General features: G+C 35.4%; 1 protein-coding gene and 1 non-coding gene across 2 annotated transcripts in view; both read right to left on the reverse strand.

The window, feature by feature from the left end:
- The window catches only part of LOC143257680 (uncharacterized), a 62009-nt gene that overhangs the window by 12782 nt on the left and 27032 nt on the right, over window positions 1-22195 (reverse strand). Inside the window, exons 12-15 of the mRNA XM_076516722.1 lie at window positions 18898-18991; window positions 12122-12368; window positions 11416-11487; window positions 10977-11117 (exon numbers count right to left, since the gene is read on the reverse strand). Coding sequence (XP_076372837.1) covers window positions 10977-11117; window positions 11416-11487; window positions 12122-12368; window positions 18898-18991 — 554 coding nt within the window. The remainder of the gene's footprint in view (window positions 1-10976; window positions 11118-11415; window positions 11488-12121; window positions 12369-18897; window positions 18992-22195) is intronic.
- Window positions 15887-16004, reverse strand: LOC143258287 (U5 spliceosomal RNA). The gene has a single exon (XR_013032256.1). It is a non-coding gene; the product is annotated as a U5 spliceosomal RNA (small nuclear RNA).

Consider the following 22195-nt stretch of genomic DNA (forward strand, 5'->3'; position numbering starts at 1 on the left):
GGTGTACTCCCAAAGGGCCAGTTTTTACTTCCTATAAATGCAATATGTAACCACATTTCTGTCTTAAACATTTCAAAGCCCAGAATTTTGAAATACTAATCGTAATCTTACACCCTTTTTCCACGTTTGGTTTCTGTAATTGATCTATAATTACTTATTGGAAGGTTTTGTGATGTTGGTTTACTGGAAGAGTTCTTGGCATCATTGCAGGCAAACTATTTTCGTGTCTCTCTTCAAGAGAGATGCACTTTATTGGGCATCTGAAATACAGGGCAACTTATGCAGTCTGTGATCGTTGTAGAATAACTATGGCATGGCTAGGTGGTAGGATGCTTGACTCGCAATCTATGGGTCGTGGGTTCGAATCCCTGTCTTATCAGACATACTTGCCTTTCAGCCATGGGGGAGTTATAAGGTGACAGTTAATCCCACTATTTGTTGGTAAAAGAGTAGCCCAAGAGCTGGCAATTGGTAGTGATAACTAGCTGCCTTCCGGCTAGTCTTTTACTGCTAACTTAGAGTAGGCGCAAACAGCCTCGTGTAGCTTTGCGCAATCTTTTAAACAAACCGAATGAGTTGCCTGCTTGAATCTGTTTATAGATTTCGAGCATTACTAACCATTTAACTTCATTGGATTCACATTAAATGTCATTATTTTTACAAAAACATTATATAAGTTTATCAATGAAAAATTCATTGCAGGTTCAGCCAGCTCCTCGTTAAGTGAATTGTACCGATATCAATTCAAAATCAGTTCGCTCATCGTAAACCCTCGATAAAATATCCAGTACTAGGCCAGATAGAAGACTCAATATTGCTTGTAAGTTTGTAAAACTTTTGTATGTAACTCATTATTTGTACTAACCGTTATTATAAACTTTATTATTGCTTGTATATTAAAACATATTTTTATCAAATTAAGAAAGAAAACTGTGTTTCAATCTTATTGGCAAATATCATAAACCTGATACACATTGGCATTTAATTAACTTCTAAATTTAAATTATAATTTAACTCAATTTCAGACCATTTGAAATTGTAATGCGTAATACAGTTAACTAATGATATTATCTGCTTAATCATGAGACAGTTCAAGCAAAGGCTACTCTTACTTATTATTATTTGCTGTTTAATTCATAGAATTTTGACAAATCGCCCAATTGACTAAACAAGGCAGTCCAGTGGCACAGCCATATTGGACAAGCTACCAATGTTGATTTGTAAACAGAGGCACCACCTACTTTTATACATTTGGCTTCTATAGAAACTGTAATTTTTTTTATTATATACAGTTCTCGGGGGCGCACTCCAAGTCCCACGTATACTGAGATGCCTTTGAAAGCACGGGAGCTGATAAAAACATTTCCTTATACTTTCAACCTCTAATTGCAAAGATCTGTCATGTCCAGGTGTCATGTCAGGCACTTGACTCGTAATGTGAGGGTCACGGGTTCGAATTTCTGTCACACCAAATATGCACATTCTTTCAAGCGTGGGGACGTTCTAAAGTGACGGTCAATCCAACTATGCGTTTTTAAAACAGTAGCCCAAGAGTTGGCAGTGGGTGGTGATGAATAGCTGCCTTCCTTCTAGTCTTTCATTGCTAAATTAGGAACGGCTAACGCAGATGACCCTCGTGTAGTTTTGTGCGAAATTCAGAAACAAGCAAAATAAACTAAATACAGTAAACAATTTAAACCGAAAACACCTGATTCGTTAATATATCAGACGCGGTACGTCACAATCAATACTGTCTTCTGTGTGTGACGTGGATGATGATCCGTCTTGATTAAGTGTCCGAACAACTGGTTTGAAAACAGTCCTAAAATTCTGTTAATGACACTAAGAGGTACTTGAAGCCGCCTTGGTGTGATTGGCTGGCTTTGACTTGCTAGATTTTTTTACCCATGAGTGAAGCATCCAAGTGTTTTCTTGGAGGTCTAGTCGTAGTTCAAGAACGACGTGAAACACTTTAAAGTTTGCGATTCTTTTAAAAATCCTAGTTGAGGTAAAAACTGTATAAATTGTATTTCATATCCAATCCAATGACTGACCATCAGATATCTGATTTGCATAAAAGTAGCCGAAATTGTGAATAATATTAATTTATAACATCGTTGTCTAGTGTTTCATATTTCGATTATTTTTCAGGTTTGACCCCTCTAGTGGCACAGCTGTATTTTTGCAGACGTACAACACTGGAATCCAGGTTTCGATACCAGTGGTGGGCAGAACACAGATAGTCCGCTGTGTAACTTTGTGTTTTCAATTTTATCTATAAGAACTGTTTAGTTTTTGCTATGTTTACACTTTAATAGTTGCGTCATGGATTAATACACGCAGTTTGAACCGTGGCAAACCTGTACTATCTGTTTATAAATTATCATTCTTAACTTAATTGTATTATTAACATATAATCAAATAACAAAAACACGTGATAAATGATAACGAAATTACTAGTGTGAAGTGAGTAGACATTAAATTTAATTTCAATCAAGATGTGTATTTTCTTTTCCCACCGAGAGAAAATGTACTGTAGGCAGAAATCTAGAAGAAAAATAGAAACTGTGTTATCAATTCTCTCTTCAAGACTTTTAGCAGAACAGTGTTTACTTAAAAACTTGGTTATATAGTTTTTTATCAAACAAGAGAGTGTCTTCAGTAGCGGCGGCACTTGAAATTCCTTTAGAAAGGTTTAGAGTAAATTAATCTATAAGACCCTGGGCGTGTTTAAATAGATTAATCGAAAGAGTTTGATATTATGAATATAAAACAATGATTATATCTCAAATTTGTCAAGAAATGACTGAGCTCTGAGCAAAAAGTTTATAGTTGAAAACAATCGAAGCCATTCTATGAGCTGTTATGTGATCCGTTAAAAAAATCTGTTTAAAAAGTGATAGAAAATTGCGAATCCGGTCTAAATTATTTTGTTGTCTACCACTTGGTGTTTTAAGGAGTAAGGTGATGTAAAATAAACATCAAAGTACAACTATAATGTGGTTCTGCTTTAAATAGTGATGCTACCTTTATATGGTTAAGAATTTGTGGTAAGAGGTCGCATTTTAAAATATTCTATTTCACTTCAGTGTTTAGGCCTCATGGTTTCCTAAAGCTTCCGTATATTCAAAGTTCTATGAGCAAAGAAACTTTTCTTGACTTGCCACATTCCAGAAACATCAACATTTTTTATTTCTAACTAAACAAGTTTTCAAACTTGTGGTTACTTCGTATTTTACAACATTAAAATCTTTCTTTATACATGGCAGGCAAAAGTTGCGACAGGTTTTAAAGTCAGTTTTTGCTGTTACACTTCTCAATGATTTATAGCCTATCCGGCCAAGAACATGATGCTTATAGCCATCCAAAGTATGTTTGGAATTAACCACTAAGCTACAAACAATGGGCTACCTGTGCTATGCCCACAAAGGGGTATTGAAACCCGGTTTATAGCGGTATGAGTCCGAAGGCATGCTGCTGTGCCACTGTGGGGCCCATTCAAAGTAGAAAGAAAAACTAGTGTATTTATTTGTTTGTGTTATATCATCAATAATCAACGTTACAGAACTATTTAAAAATTGTGTTAGACTGTAAATCCTGGAGTTGTTCTTGTATGTTTCCATTAAAATCTTGAAATTTCTTGAAAAAGTATTGCATACTCATTGAATAATGCCATTTTGGAACTACTTTGAAACCGTCTTTGTAATTCACCGATGAAAGTAATTGTCAAAAGATAGCACTATTTAATGACGCAATGTAAAACTTAAGACAACGAGTTGCAATATATAGCTATGTATGTATGTTTGTTTTAATACGCGTTTACTTACCAATAAGTACAATAGTGCTTAATAATAGAGATTGTCGTGAAACAAAATGGGAACCATCGAAATCGTCAGCTTAAAATCACTCTTAAATTATCTAAATATTAACAATGATTACTTCACAGTAATGACTGAACAAAACTAAAGCTGATTATACCTATAAAACTGCCTAAATCGTTATATATGTATTTAGGGAGTGAATCAAACATTCACCAGTTGAATGAATTTTCATCTAGATAAGTAAGTGACTTTTCCAGACAGAGGTACAAGAAAAAAAATGACGAACCTCATCGCTCTATGTCTGGAGTTCCAAATGCTCATTTCTTGGCAAATTACCGCAATTATAATAGTCTGAGCCGAGGTAGGGACAACATTTTTTGTTTTAATTTCAAGTAATTCAATTTTTTTAGATTTGGTTTTCTTGTTTCAAAAACTTTTGTAGCATTAAAAATTTCAATATCACTACAGCTAGTTAGATTACGAATATATCGAACCTACTTGCCTTTAAATTTAAATTTGTTCTTACTGTACTTGTGCTTGTTTAAAGATTTCTGTGGAAAGAAATTACACTTTTTCCTAAATGTTCCCCACATTAATAAAAATTAAACAAGTTTGTGATTATGATTAGGAAAATCAATCAGTTCGTGTCTGGTTATCATTATTATATTAATTTCATTTATATGTATTGTCACATGTGCCCCATCCACTTCAAGAAATTACATTCACGATTTTCACACTTTTATTTTGGAGATGGGTGATTTTGTAAATATATATATATAATAACCAGATGCTGTCTCTGACAGGTAAAAAAGCTATATATCTCTTGTACCTATGTCTCTCTCATTTGCAACGTATACACATATTTTTGGTATATTTACAAATATTCAAAATATTTCACGTTTGTAAAGTTTGTGATGCTATGTAGGGGTTTAAAATCCATGATCATTAAAACTCATGTCGCGGTTGAACTTGATAGTGGATGCTTACGATGACGGACGAAGTCTACGTGGAGTTGATAAGTAACATCCAGAAATCGAGGTATTTGAAGTCACGTCCGTGCTGTACGATTATCACGTTAAGTGACTTGTTATGTTCGTGAAATGCATATATCAGTGGGGAAGGACGACGTGTTAACAGTTGGGCTGGCTTCCTGCTGTCAATGCGAAGAATCTTTACTCAACAACATGAACATATTAGATTTGTATTGAAATCGCTAGAGATTTGAAATAGGGCAGGTAACACTGAAGTTCGATGTTGTCGTATAGACGTTTCCATAATTATTTGTAAACCACTGTTCTTCAATTTTTAAAACAATGTTTAAAATACTAAAAAAATCTTATTTTATAAATACTTTTTAAAATTAATATTTATTTTACGTTTACAGTGTGAAAAATAGAACAAGAAATGTCTGGATCAGCAAATCTTTCTTTTGAGAGGCCCGGCATGGCCAAGCGTGTTAAGGCGTGCGACTCGTAATCTGTGGGTCGCGGGTTCGCATCCCCGCCAAACATGCTCGCCCTTTCAGCCGTGGGGGCGTTATAATGTGACGGTCAATCCCACTATTCGTTAGCAAAAGAGTAGTCCAAGAGTTGGCGGTGGGTGGTGATGACTAGCTGCCTCCCCTCTAGTCTTACACTGCTAAATTAGGGACGGCTAGCACAGATAGCCCTCGAATAGCTTTGTGCGAAATTTAAAACAAACAAACAAACAAACAATCTTCGAGCTGCAAGAGTAAGTGAACTGCGTATCTGAAATATTAGCGACAGAAGTACCTAAAAAAAATTTGTATCAAATTGTGCACAACTTTCTATAGTCTCACAAAATGGTTTCTAATACAAAATATTACGAACATTTCGACTTCTGATTAAGATCGAAGTCCAGTTTATCTGAACAAACTGCCAAAAATATATTACAGAACAAACGTAAATTTGGGAAGTGCATTTTTAATTTTTGTTTTAGTTTTTAACCAGATCATTAATTTTCATTGTAACTAAGTGACCATATTAAAACGGATCCATGTCGAAAAAGACCTCGATGTAGAATTTTGAGTCTGACATCCACACCTCGGCTGCAATGTTGATATTATTTCAAATATTATTATTATTAATATTTTTGTGCGTATTAGGGGGCCCGGCATGGCCAGGTGGTTAAGGTGCTTAACTTTCATCCGTGAAGATTTATAATTTGACACTTAATCCCACTTTGCGTTGATAAAAGAATAACCCAGGAGTTAGTGACGGGAGGTGAAGACCATTTATCTTTCCTTGAGTTTTTCACTGCTAAATTAGGGACGGTTAATTCAGATAGCCCTCGTGAAGCTTTGCGCGAAATTCAAAACAAACAAAATCTTAATATTTTAAAACTAATAATCAAGATTGACGCAATTACCTGTTGGGCCTAGGTGGTGTAATTTGCCTTAAATGACTGATCTTTGGCTCATCCATATTTGCAAGCACATATGGTTGTGTTAAAAAAAACACAAAAAACAAACAAACAAACTTTAGTTTATGTAAGGATGGAGGCCCAGCATGGCCAAGCGTGTTAAGGCGTTAGAAACTACAAACTGTTTCCGTCCATTCGACGAAATTCCATCATAAATATTAATTATATTTACAACTGATAGCATACATATATATTATCTCACTGGCTATCTTCAAGCAACAGACAACGTTTCCAACACTTCACTGTTGAAAGATAGAAGTAATTTTACACTTACTCTTACACTGACTAAAGTTATATTATTACTGACCTCTAAGCTTCATGTTTCGTGTTCAATGTTTTCCTTACATAGATACAGTATTGTGAGAAATAATACAATGGATGACTCAGGCTATTTGCATCTTGTTGGATTTCTTTATTTGTTATTCTGTGAATTGATTTATAATTCACCTAAATCCAGAGTGATATTTCAGAAAAACAAATGCCTCACCCAAGAACCAGGAGCATTTCGAAACACCATCATAGCGTTCGCTATTTTAAACGCTTCTTTTCTTAAGAAGTATGGCCAAGCGTGTTAAGGCGTGCGACTCGTAATCTGAGGGTCGCGGGTTCGCATCTCCGTCGCGTCAAACATGCTCGCCCTTTTAGCTGTGGGAGCGTTATAATGTGACGGTCAATCCCACTATTCGTTGGTAAAAGAGTAGCCCAAGAGTTGGCAGTGGGTGGTGATGACTAGCTGCCTTCCCTCTAGTCTTACACTGCTAAATTAGGGACGGCTAGCACAGATAGCCCTCGAGTAGCTTTGTGCGAAATTCAAAAACAAATAATTCTTAAGAAATCAAATTTATTGAACACTAAAGAGCTTTAAATGAGCACAGCAAAGAAGTGTGCTAATACAACATGGTGAACACAGAAGAGAAGTAAGCGATGTGCTGATACGACATGACACTTTCCGACTGTCCACTACAATCGATTTTTCAGATTCCACATACAGTGGTTACATTGATTTTGAAATGCAGATCAAAGTTAAGAGATGCTGCAAATAGGCGAATGAGTGGTATGTTTAGGAATTTACGACGCTGAATTTCGAGGTTCGATTACCCCCGGTGTAAATAATGCCGAAAGCTCATTGTGTAGCTTTGCATTAAAAAACACTAGAATAATGTAAGCACTGTGGCTTAGCCTTAGAAAAAGCTGAATAAGCTGTAATTTCTGGTTAATTTTAAACATATACACACATATAAAAACATACATTCATTAATTGAACTGATGTAAAGTCTGTTTCTATTAAACGCACTTCCTAAACCTAACTCAATTAAATTAAATTTTTTTTTTTTAATTATGAAACATTTACTTAATAATACGCTTCTGGATAATCTGTCTGATTTTTCTAAATAAGTTAATAGAAATGTTAACCACGGAGACTTTGAAACGGAGCTTACACTTGATTTTTGATTTTAATATTATTTGCGCCAATGCTTTGAAATAAAGATCTTTCTTCAAAAAGTAACCCGTGCTTATTAGCTTAACTAACGAGACAAAACAAATGTAATACAAACTCCACTGTTTGGATGCATATACAGATGTATTTTAATTTGTAAGATAAACATATATCGAAATCATCCATTCGGTGAACATCTGTGTCGTCGTTACAAAATAAATAGTCTAAAAATGTTTTAACTTTCATCCAACTTCAGTGTCGCCTTTAGTATTACTGTGATGACTTTTAATATTTTCTAAACAATATACTATCCCAATACGCTTCTTTATTTTTTTAAATTTCGTGCAAAGCTACACGAGGGCTATCCGTCCCTTATATAACAGTGTAAGACTAGAAGGAATGCAGCTAGTCATCACCACCAACCGCCAACTTTTGAAATACTCTTTTACCAACGAATAGTGGGATTGACCGTCACTCTTTAACGCCCCCACGGCGGAAAGGGCGAGCATGTTTGGTATGACGGGGATTCGAAGCCGCGAACCTCGGATTACGAGTCGAGTACCTTAAGCACCTGGCCATGCCGGCTTCTGCCAATTTAAAACAAACCCTTTTATAAGGTGTAAATAATTTTAAATTACAAAATATTTGTACATGGCCAAAAACTCATTACTAATATTAAAATATACAAGCATCGCTTCTGCTATGACTCGAACGAAGCTATTTTGTGAACCATCCCTATATAATTTTGTTTGTTTGATTTTGGAATTGCGCGCAAAGCTACTCGAGGGCTATCTGTGCTAGCCGTCCCTAATTTAGCAGTGTAAGACTAGAGGGAAGGCAGCTAGTAATCACCACCCACCGCCAACTCTTGGGCTACTCATTTACCAATGAATAATGGGATTGGCCGTCACATTATAACGCCCCCACGGCTGAAAGGGCGAGCATGTTTGGCGCGACCGGAATTCGAACCCGCGACCCTTGGATTACGAGTCTAACGCCTTAACACGCTTGGCCATGCTGGGCCTCCATCCTTACATAAACTAAAGTTTGTTTGTTTGTTTTTTGTCTTTTTTTAACACAACCATATGTGCTTGCAGATATGGATGAGCCAAAGATCAGTCATTTAAGGCAGATTACACCACCTAGGCCCAACAGGTAATTGCGTCAATCTTGATTATTAGTTTTAAAATATTAAGATTTTGTTTGTTTTGAATTTCGCGCAAAGCTTCACGAGGGCTATCTGCTACAAAACACAAGTGTAGAGGACGACGTTTCGAAATTCTTCGTGAAGACTTCGTGAATCGCCGTCATTCACACTTGTTTCTATAATGGGCAGTTGCTGTCCAGTAGACGAAATTTCATCATGAATATTCTACTAATCAATGTATCAAAGGATTAATATTTACTTTGACAGTTGAGTTACAAGAAGCTAAGGATTAAAGGTAAAAAAATATAATATACATTTTATCACAAAAGTTAAAATGATACCGGTGATTGTTGATGTTTGTATTCAAGCTCGAAACTGGGATTCTTGGGCTGTGCCACTGGGAAGGGGGGAAATAGAGATGATATCATCATGAAAACTCTATAGATGTGTATAAAATACATTAGTCTGTGTACTACAAAACTCTATAGATGTATACAAAATACATTAGTCTGAGTACTGTGTGTTTTCTTATATAAAAGCCACATCGGGCTATCTACTGAGCCCACCGAGGGGAATCGAACCCCTGATTTTAGCATTGTAAATCCATAGACATACCGTTGTACAAGCGGGAGGCAATCAGGGTACTAGAAAACTCTATAGATGTATACAAAATACATTAACTACAAAACTCTATAGATGTATACAAAATACATTAACTACAAAACTCTATAGATGTATACAAAATACATTAACTACAAAACTATATAGATGTATACAAAATACATTAACTACAAAACTCTATAGATGTATACAAAATACATTAACTACAAAACTCTATAGATGTATACAAAATACATTATCTACAAAACTATATAGATGTATACAAAATACATTAACTACAAAACTCTATAGATGTATACAAAATACATTAACTACAAAACTCTATAGATGTATACAAAATACATTAACTACAAAACTCTATAGATGTATACAACATACATTAGTCTGAGTACTACAAACTTTTATAGATGTGTATAAAATACATTAGTCTGTGTACTACAAAACTCTATAGATGTATACAAAATATATACATTAGTCTGGGTACAACAAAACTCTATAGATGTATACAAAATATATACATCAGTCTGGGTACAACAAAACTCTATAGATGTATACAAAATACATTAGTCCGGGTACAACAAAACTCTATAGAAGTATACAAAATACATTAGTCTAGCTTAGGCGTCTGGGTATTACAAGTGCTTTCTGTGACAAAGTACCTCATCAGGGTTAAACATCATTTGTCTCCTACCTTTTTCCGTGTCTGACGTGCAGGGCCTGTTGTTACGGTAACTGCTGCTTCTCCCTCCATCCTTCGTCTTAGATTTCACGTGCTTGTTTGTTTGTTTGTTTGTTTTGGAATTTCGCACAAAGCTACTCGAGGGATATTTGTGCTAGCCGTCCCTAATTTAGCAGTGTAAGACTAGAGGGAAGGCAGCTAGTCATCACCACCCCATTGCCAACTTTTGAGCTACTCTTTTACCAACGAATAGTGGGATTGACCGTCACATTATACACCCCCACGGCTGGGAGGGCGAGCATGTTTAGCGCGACGCGAGCGCGAACCCGCGACCCTCAGATTACGAGTCGCACGCCTTACGCGCTTGGCCATGCCAGGCCTGTTTCACGTGCAGGTCTTCGTAAACAAAATTAATAGGTTGACTTTATGAAATAAATCCTGCGCACAGCTTTAATTAATTCATGTTTGTTTTATTTAGATATGATAGAGTATAATAAATTAAAAGTATTTTAAAATGAAGACTAATTGAAGAAAATATATGTATGTATACACACAAATATATGTTTCTAGAAATTTTGTAGAATTATTTGTTTTACTGTACAAGGATTCAATATTAATAGAAGTTTAAACTTATATCATGTAGTGCCACCTATTTAAGTATATACAAGATAATCTTCCAGGTACAATGTTTCAATATTAAACTTCTAGTTATATGTAAGTTTGCACAGTTGTCATGAGTATTATTAACATATTGCACGTGGTTACATTCTTATACAGTTTCAGGTCTGCTTATAACGTGGAGAGACTATAGTTTATGGTTCACTTTACCGGGAAGACTGTCTTGAGAGGTTAGCTTCCCTGAGTTTCTGGGAGACGTTGATCGGGAACTCCTTGTGTGAGGGCTGAGTTTAGCGTTGTTTTCTGGGGATCTTTGTTGTAATCGGTCCCACGCATCTTCTGGGTGAAGCACTGAGCCAAGATTAAATCACTAATATGGATTAAGTCTATTTTAATCTTCTGTTTAACTGTTCTATAAATAACTAATCATGTACGTCTTTCTGACATGCAGCTAAAGTAGCATCATTAGTGCGGGAAAATACCAGATCTATCAGTATATATTATATTAAATGTATAAGTAACTGTTGTCAATAATGTAATGAAATAGAGTGCAAACACAGTGTTTATTTTCAAAGAAACTTACTTAGTACAAACGTTATAAAAGGCCGATCAATAAGAATTTAGTTTTTTTTTAGAAACATGAACTTACAAGTAAAATCCATAGAGGAGCTTTTGACTACACCTTCGTTTTGGTTATCAGATTGTTTGTCAAATTTCTCTTCTGTAAATAATTACAAACACACTCTGTTAACATCTTTGTGTTTACAGTAAAATTATACGTACAGTCTTCATGTTAATATATATATATATATTTGCTCACCATTTTATTCAATATTTTTTTCAAAATTTCAGATAAATAAAAACTTCAAGAGTGCGCTGGATACGTAAACAAAGTGCAAGCAAGTTTAGAGAATTTAAGTTTTGTAAGAGCTACAATAATTAACAAAGATTTGTCTTAAGCAAATATATATATATGTATACATAGTTTAATTAACCAGTATGTAACTGAAACACTATTATACCTGACGCTAAAAGACTATTTGTGGTACAAATAAGTTCTGTTTTCAAGTATACGTTTGTGTGCTGCGTAATTACTTTAAAGACCATGCCACGAACGTTAATATATCCAAGGGGCAAAATCTGCATATTAATTATCATCTTATTTAATAAACCTTCACGAATGTCGTATTACCATCTAGTAGAAATAAGAACAAACGAAAAACACTAGCGTAAGATTTTCATCATCTGTATAAATATTTGATCTCAAGCACGGAGTATAATTTCCCACAGAAACGAGGGACTACAGTTGTTTTTGATTAAGTGAAAGCTTATGACCACTTAAGGGAAGGACTTACCCGAAAGTGACTGTGTGCTCCCTTGATAATTTCCTGATTGCTTAATGAATTGACGTGCCACGTCATGACACAACACGCCACTGTGTTGTGGCTTTTGAGTCGGTGCTTGCATGGTCGTCAGAGGATACCATTCCGGACAGTCTTGAAGGTCAGTTTTCCGAAGTGGGATTTCTGTTCCTCCCAAAAGAGATTTGCTTCCCGTGGGACTCTGATTCCAGACAGTCACCTCCACGGATTTCTCGAGGAGCTTATAAGACAAAATAATACGAACAAGACTGTAGGTTATATCGTTCTAAAAAAAGTGTTTTCAAGGCGCATAAGCGCAAAAACAAAGCAACTTTCAAATTCATTTGTGACAATTTACATTGGATCAATACTATTTTTGCATGCTATTAGATTTGAAGTTTCCGAAACTTTTAAGCAACACTTTATGGAAAAGAATAAAAGTAAAACGTTTCTATTTCCATTCAGCTTCTAAGAAAGAAAGAAAAGAAAACCAACAACAACAACGTCCATTCCAGCGATGACAGCCTTCAGTTCTTTATAGACGAAACGGATTTTCACTAGTACACTTAAGTATTTCTAAATGATCGAAGAGTCAAATTTCTATTTGAATTTCAATAATCTGCCTAAATACATACCTATGGGGAAGTTGCGAAAGAATATTAGAATAAAAAAGTACTTTTAAATTTATGTTAATGACGGAATATAGCGTTTTGGTTTTTTATACTGGTAGAACGATTTTATAAATGTGAATCGAATATCTTTATTAAACTATACCTTTTACAGTAATGCAATAATCTTACCCTAACTTGAGTCGGACGAAGTCACTGTGAAAGCAAGAAACCTTTGCAAACAGCAGAGAACACTCTTCTTTCTACACAAAATTAGCTATACTAAATTTACAGGTTACTTTGGATTTGAAAATTTACAACTTAACGACGCATTATGCAATATAATGCGTCATAAAATTAGGTATATCCGTCCTTAACTTAGAAGTAGAACCAGTCGACGGCAGAGATAGCCTGCACGGATACTGTTAACAAAAAGGTCGTTTGCTAAGCGTGCTCATTTGTATAGCGCGGTCTCAAGCCTATCGTTCGCAGCCCGAAACATTAACCGCTAGGCCTTGACTGACCTATTCACGGAAGCAAATAAGAACACAAGGAAGGACCTAGGAACATTCGAATATTAACATGTTAAATTATGATATATTATATATATACCTGCTAGATCATGAAACTATGTTATATTCGCATGTTAAATCATGAAACATTATGAGATGAAGCATACTTTAAAATGAAAATAAAACTTGGGTGTTTAAAATTTAAATAATAAAACAGATTTCAACTCCACTCTATTTGGAATATGTTCATTTCAAATTCACTTCAGCACTCTATTATCGTTAATGAACTTTGAACTGTCAGTACACCCTCTGAGGACAAGTTTTATTCTGTCTTTTGAGAATGACAAGCTTGGTTTCTCAAGACTAATAGTTTAATACTTTAATACTTTAAATTTATTGTGCATTATTATACTGGTGTATTATTACTGTTTTGTACGAATTATATTTACCAAACAATTTGTTTAAATCTAGTAAATTTGATAAAACGTAATATAATGGACCCCAGTAGAACCTATGACATTTTATGGATTGACCAACACTATAGCTCAAGTGCACTTTACTTCATTCACTTTCTTGCTCATTTACAAGCACCGAACTTGTATTTATAAGTCAAAACCTGAGGTACTTGATAACAATGCTGCACTTTTAGAGAAAATATCAATGGCTAAAATACAAATAACAATTTAGGGCAACTAAAAAGAGTATTAAGCAGAAAATGGTTTACAAAGCTCAGCCATTATCCTGTTCAGCATCCTTGACGAAGAAATGTATATCACTCTAATAATGTCTCGAACATTACCTGGTAAGAAATTTTTATTGGTAGATTATGTTATTCAGCAAAGTCAAGGGAGGACCCATCGCCATATTTGAAGTAAAAACTGTTTCTTTCTGTTAATTCGTCTAGACATTACGGAAAAGATATTATTGCTGTTTTATTTTCTCAGTAATTATCCTTAAAAGAAAATTCTGCGTCGTTCTTGTACTTGATTTGATATTTTGAAAAAGGAAGTTATTTTCCCGACTGCTTTATTCAATGTTCTTAAAAGAGATAAGACCAGCAATGTTAAATAAATCCGTAATTGTTTCATTTAACTTGTATAAATGATTTTCCAGTTTTCTAGAGTTGTTAATTTAACGTTCTTTAAAGAAAGAGTTAAACGACATCAATCTAGTATAAATCCATGACTCTCCACTATATCGCCCCGCTCCTTTATTTCACCTCTTTTAGTGAAGTTCTATTACGGAAAGATTTTATTCAGAAAATCTAAAAACAAACAATATGTATTCGAACTTATACGATGTTTGTGAAACATATTGTCACATTACCATGTTCAAAATTCAGATTGCTTCCCAAACCATAACCGCTGTTAATTCATATTACCCCATTACGATATCCGGTATTCGTATTGTCAAATTAAGTAAAACGCTATTCATATTGTTTATTCACCACTTACAACAATAGTATTATTTACCTTTCAACCGAATATCCATTCTGTCCATTTACCACGCCCAGCTTTCTTGCCCTTAGATTATCACATTTTGTTTGTTTTTGAATTTTGTACAAAGCTACCCGAGGACTATCTGCGCTAGCCGTCCCTAATTTAGCAGTGTAAGACTAGAGGGAAGTCAGCAACTCATCACCACCCACCGCCAACTCTTGGGCTACTCTTTTACTAACGAATAGTGGGATTGACCATCACATTATACACCACCACGGTTGAAAGGACGAGCATGTTTGTTGCGACCGAGATTCGAACCCGCGACCCTCGTATTACCAGTCGAGTGCCTTAACCACCTGGCCATACCGGGCTTACATTATCACATGAGGAATCCTCGAAGAAACAATTCATAACTTAGTCTTTCCGCATGACTTAAAACTTTATCCAGTATTGATATTGAAAAAAACAACCCGTCTTAACCTGCCTCTTTATACATAATATAATAAATTTTATGTGAATGACTACTTAAAGCAAGTAATTTAATGGTAAGTGCTAACAGCAGTATAAAGTGTAACGATGTAATTTACTTTCAGTCTCTAACATAACGTATTTTTATTTTAAAGACGTCATTAATTAGGGTAAAATGTGTTGGACAATTCTTTTCTAACAAAAGAAAAATATTAAACTGTCAATGTGTGTCTCGTTAATATATCTTATAGCGCATTTAGTTGAGTAAAATGGTTTGTGGTTTTATATATATAAAGTATTTTATTATGTTGATAGAAGTTGAAGGTAATTCAGATAAGTAAGAAACAGAACAAGGTTTGACCAAAACCTCTTCACTAATTACAAGTTATTCCTGATCACATAGTTGTGTTGCGTAACGCCCCCAGCCAATACAGCGGTATGTCTCCGGATTTACAACGTTAAAATCAGGGGTTCGATTCCCCTCGGTGGGCTCAGCAGATAGCCCAATGTGGCTTTGCTATAAAAAACACATAAACACATACACACACTTGTTGCGTAATGTTTTACAGTTTTTGTTATTCTGTACACAGACATAATCTATTTCATATTTGTCCATGCTTAATGTATTTTTATAGAAAACATAAGAGCCTAAGAAAATGTATAACCTTTAGTATTGATTGACTTAGTCTTCAACGCGAGGTCTACAATGCAGATTCTGGTTTATTTCTTACGTTTATCACTTGTTGTGAACAGTGAAAGTATTTTAATTGGCTCATTGAAATGTTCCCCTCCACAGTAGTCTTTAGTAAAAGACGAAATATTAATACGAATTTAAGGGGAACCTTTGATTTCGAATTAAAAGAGAATTTAAAATTTGTGATATACATATATATATGTATACACACTGCTGGCCAAAACGTTAAGGCCGATAAACATAAAATAAAATATGTATTTTGTGTTTTTAGACTCAACCACTTATTTGAGTAGAGCTTCGAAAGATGAAAATAAGAAAAGGAAAAATAAAAATAAAAAAACCTTTTAGCATTTAATTGTTTTTGTTTTGAATTAAACACAAAGCTACACGATGGGCTATCTGTGCTCTGCCCACCACGGGTATCGAAAGCCGGTTTTCAGCGTTTTAAGTCAGCAGACATACCGCTGAGCCACTGGGGGGCTTAGCATTTAATAGGGAAAATGTGAACACTATGAAATTAGCCTAAATATAGCTGAACAAAAGTTTAAGACCATACTAAAAAGAAGTCCTAAACAGGGTAGGAAATGCCCAACAAGAGATCTCAGTAGTGAGTTGCAAGGCTGTCATTGCGAATAACTTCAAACATTCACTTTGGCATAGTCGTTATAAGAGTTTGCAGAAGGCTGGCTGGAATGTTATTCCAAGTGGTGAAGATAGCTTCACGAAGATCATGCACTGTTTGAAATTGACGTCCATTTCTGTAGACTTTCCTTGCCACCCACCCCCAAACATTCTAAATAGGGTTTAGTTCGGGCGAACACGTTGGATGGTCCAAAAGAATCACGTTATTCGCCATGTAAAGTCCTTTGTCCTGCGGGCACAGTGGATTGCAGCGTTGTCCTGCTGAAAGATCCAGTTTTTTCCACACAAGCGAGGGCCTTCAGTCAATAAGGATGCTCACTTAAACATGCCAATGTAGCCAGCTGCTGTTTGACGCCCCTGTATAACCTGAAGCTACATTGTTCTATGGAAGGAGAAAGCACCCCAGATCATGATGGAGGCTCCTCCACTGCGTCGTATAGAAAATGTCCCCGGTGGGGCATCCTTATCGTGCCAGTAATGTTGGAAGCCATCTGAACCATCCAGGTTAATTTTTTCTCATCAGAGAACAAAACATTCGTCCATTTTTCTACGTCCCATGTTTGGTGCTTCTCAGCAAAATTTAACCGAGCTGTTTCGTGGTTTTGAAGGAGGTGTGGCATTTGAAGACGTTTACTGTTTTTAAAGCTTTTCCAACAGCAGTTTTACTAAACCCAATCTCACCAGCGATGGCACGTTGAGAGAGACCTTGCTTTTGCAGCTCGACAATTCTGCCACGTTCAAACTCTGTCAACGTTTTAGCCTTTGCTGTGTTTTTACCCAATGTAACACAGGAGATGTCAGTGGGAGATGTTGACAACGCTAATGCTTGAACACAAATGACTAAATTTCGTTATGTGTTTACCGATTAACGCTTCATTTCAGTATGGTCTTAAACTTTTGAACAGCTAGTATTTAGGCTAATTTCATAGTGTTCACATTTTCCCTTTTCTTATTTTCAAATTTCGAAGCTCTACTCAAATAAGTGGTTGAGTCTAACAACGCAAAATGCATATTTTTTCTTTATGTTTATTGGCCTTAAGATTTTGGCTAGCAGTGTGTATGTGTGTGTGTGCTTATAACTGTCATTAAGAACTACGTTCGCAACATTTTCGATTAATAAATATTACAGTTTCAGATTAAAGTTTCGATTGTTTTGTATTTTTCTTTGTCTTTCAATATTACACATTTTACACAAAACATTTTTTTTCGTAAATTGGATAGTTACACTATGCATTTTACTGCATCTAATACATTGTAATGAGAAACAACATGAAGGGGGTATGTTATACTAAAACGATTTTAATGACTTACTATTGCGCTACACACATTAGTATCTAGCCATGTTCTTTTTGACCATTGTACATCTTGCTAATAGTCTTTAAGTGCAGCTCCCGTTGCAGAAACTCCATTGTAAATCTATAATGTGTACAGCACACCAGTCTTCCCTGAATACTTCCCACAATCCATCCAGTGTAAAGAGGACGATGATTTATCATTGCTAATTTTAACAGTTCAACTCCACAGAAATCTATAGGTGCTGCGTCCGGTGACTTAAATGGTATATTTTCGTATAGGAAAACATGAATACTAGTTTCATTTTCCACTTGCTTGAGATACGCAATAGTTGTGAAAGCAAGTTCAGTAAATGTGAATTATGTCACTTTTCCAGACGGATATCCTTTTTGATTATCTTGTGTACTGTGGCTTGGAGCACGTGGAAAGCTCCTGCCACAGACCTTTACAAAACGCCTCGTTTTGTTCACCACGCTTGGAATACGACTTATTGGTTTTTTTTTTTATGGACGCTTCTGGTACACCAGACTGTTCCATATTCCTTTATTTCTTAGTTTCTTTGAGGAGTATCCCCGTTTTGGGATTTCTAAAACCTCAATCTGGATAGCTCATTACGTTTTACGTGTATGAACATCTTGCGTCGGAAAGGACTGTCACATATACTTCCTAAAACTGGTCACTTTTCAACGGTACCATACTACTTATGAATGTCAAGCAATGTCAAAATGTAGCTCTTGTACATTCTGTTTCAAAGCGGTGGTTGAATGATTTGTATAGTCAAAACAGTTTTAATAAAACGCACTGGATCTGCTGCATATCACGTTCGACAATGTGACATTACAAAATGAATCTCAGTAACATTATTTTGCCAAACAAAATTTGTTTTATGCTTTTTGTTGTATGTAAAATTATTTATATTTCGTATTCCCAGTAACCGAGTAGCGAACTATACAAACAAAAGTATGTAATTTAAATTTTAAAGGTATTTAATCGACAATCTGACATTTTTTAATTATCTGTTAGTGTTTCTTGGATTTAAAAAGAAGTTATTTGAAATATTATAGATCTCAACTTTGGTAAGTAAGCTAATTTTTCTTATTGATACGAAACATACCTTATCAGAAGTTACAGAAGGAAACACAAATTTTTTGTTCCACTTTGGGCTGGTGCTGGGATCAGCAAGTTGTGTCTCTTTCGGGCCGAATCCTCTGGTGAACATACATGTAGATGTAGAATAAAATACAGAAACAAACAAATATTATTGGAGTTAATATCTGGCTAAGTTGTTTAAAGACGTAAATTTGGTAACTTGAGACAATTGAGTGGCGTAAATTTTTAAAACCAGTTGAACATTTTCAAAACGTACCAAATTACTAAGTTATTCATTTCAGTTATATATTTTCACTTGGAATGTCGTGTGTTTGATAACAACAACAACAACAAAAACAAAAACATTCATTTTCTATGGTATTATTTTACATTCGTTTGGTAACATTTTAACAGTGGTATTCTTAGTTTATACTAAAAATCTCAGAGGAATCTTCACTTGAAGGAAGATTGAAGGAGAGAGATTTGGCTGAATGGAATATTAAATGTGAGAACAAACGTCAAAGACAAACAAGTTTGACAAACAAAACCAATCCTTATTTATTCCACATTTAATACTTGGAAGCTGAAATGAAGTTAAAATTAAAGTGGATTAACTTAAAACATTGTTGTTTGTAATAAAAAACAAAGCTACACAATGGCTATCTGTGCTCCACCCAGTACGGAATCCTGATGCCAGCTTTGTAAGTCCGAAGATCCACTGGCGGGGTGGGGGGCTTAAAAATAAAACGAAATTAAAATGAAATTTGTACGATGAGTAGGGAAAGAAACATCAAGACAGTGAATGGACTTGCACAATTAGTTTGTCTTTCGAAGCGAGAACGAAATTTCTTCCTCAGAAACCAAAACGAACATTTATTTAAAAGTGCTAAAGGTGTACCAACCAGTAGCTGACATATTCTCTCTGTAACTGACACATTTGGAAAAAAACGTAACAAAATAAAAAACTGTCTTTACTCCATGTGACACAATTGGAGCATACCATGAATTTGGAAAAGATTTACGTTGGTTAAAGTAACGCGTCAGGTGGAATTTTAAACATGATTTCAACAGGATTAAATATATTCCAAAATTAGAACTTAAACAAAATTGCAAATTTTATAGGTACGAAGTATGTACTGTGGAAAATATGATATGCTGTATTTGCATACTACATTATCACAATTAAACTCGGAAAAATTCCACTGCAAATAAGTTTACATAATATACCACTGTAATTATAGTTTGTTTTAAATTTCGCGTAAAGCTACACGAGGGTTATCTGCGCTAGCCGTCCCTAATTTAGCAGTGTAAGGCTAGGGGAAGGCAGCTAGTCATCACTACCCACCGTCAACTCTTGAGCTACTCTTTTACCAGCGAATGGTGGAATTGATCGTCACATTATAACGCCTCCACGGCTGAAAGGGCAAGCATGCTTGGTGTAACGGGGATTCGAACGCGCCACCCTCGGATGACGAGCCGAACGCCTTAACCACCTGACCATGAATTATAGTCTCATCGGACTTGTTCTACTGACCAACTATGTTAAATCTTGAGTAACAATATTAATAATAAAAACATTTAATGATGAAGAACGCATAAAGTAAAACAAAAATATAAGTACACGCTTCTAAAAATTAAAAGTTTAACTTGAAAACCACATAGCCGTACATATAATTTATCTGTTGAATTATCAAGCGCATTGTATAAACAATTATCAGGTTTGAGATGACATTAAGACCTAATTTATGTACAAATTGAGCGAGAATGCAAATATAGACAGTCTCTACTTACCAATCAATTCAAAATATTTTAAATTTATAAGGTAGTTAGAAAGTAGTAATTGTCAATAGGAATCAGTAGCCTGTTAAATGTAAGTATACTCAATGAAAATTGTCCGATATGCCAACTTCATAACGTACTAATTTCAATACAGTTTATTAAAGATATAGGTTTTTCATGATAAGTTTCAGTACTCAATTTCTATTATGCATCGTTTCTTGCTTATATGCATTTAAGAAAATGGAGTAACAGCTAAATAAATGAACCAATTATATGCACGTTTTCCAATGACGAGTAGTCAAACGGTTTCGCTAAATAAAGAACGGAAACGCCTCCACGTTCAAAGCTGTTTTATACTCTGCAGAACTACTTATTACAATGTGGTGCTTCGGGGATAGACCTCCGAATTATAGTGTTACAAGCCCTGAAGTTTACTTCTGAACCATCAGAAAGTGGATTGAGCGGGAACTAGAGTTGAGAATTCGTGGATTGTGTCTTGTTACTGCCACAAGATGAACGTTGGGACTGTGGGTGCGTTATCAGCGTGTCGGTCAAATACCACTATACCATCTGACAAGAGTAGCTCAGAAGTTAGCGGTTGGTGATATTGACTACTGCCTTTCCTTTAATATATCATTTCAAAGTTAGGGATGTCTCGCGCACATATTCCTTGAGTAGCTTTGTGCGAACCAAGGAAACAAACAAATAAACTAAAGGCTACACTGCACAACAATTTTTTGGAAAGTTTTGCTTCTTGAAAAGTTTTTGCTGATTGTGACAGGTACCTGGTATGTATGCACAAATATAGTTTTGGTTTTGCTTCATCACTTAGGAACTCTGAGAAATAGAGAGTTAACTGTTTACCGGCAATAACGTATTTAATTGCGTTTATGTCTCTAATACGCTATTAAGTTCAACATAATTAAAAGTATTTTGCTCCTGATTTTCGTTTGTATTCAATGTTTGGTGCATCACGTTGCAGTGTCCAACAGTAGTCAGCAAACATTGACGGATTCCAGTTGCCCTGATATCGTTTTTCATTGTAGCAACGTTCTGGTGAAACCTGGAAATGGATCTTGAGTGACATGTTGCACTTCATTGTTTTGTATGCTTTGAGAAGTTTGTCCACCAGCTGAATGTAATATGGGGCTCTGTAATTGCCAAGAAAATTGTCAACAACGTCTTTGAAGGCTTTCCAGGCAATCTTTTCCGGCCCAACTAACAGATCTTCGAACCGCTTGTCACTCATAACATGTCTGATCTGAGGGCCAACAAAAATGCCCTTTTTGATCTTGGCCTCAGTTATGTTTGGGAACATCTGTTTTAAATAACGAAAACCTTCGCCTTCTTTGTTCATTTCTTTCACGAAATTCTTCATAAGTCCCAATTTTATGTGAAGAGGAGGCAAAAAAATCTTTGCCGTGTCGACAAGCGGTTCATGCGCCACATTTTTCTGTTCTGGAACTAACTTTTCACGGAGCGGCCAGTACGCATAAGTACTGTCGTGCAAGATGCTAAGTTAATCAGTTTTGTATTTCATGTTA

This window comes from Tachypleus tridentatus, chromosome 7, assembly GCF_004210375.1.
Source record: "Tachypleus tridentatus isolate NWPU-2018 chromosome 7, ASM421037v1, whole genome shotgun sequence".
In the NCBI taxonomy this organism is placed as follows: Eukaryota; Metazoa; Arthropoda; class Merostomata; order Xiphosura; family Limulidae; genus Tachypleus; species Tachypleus tridentatus.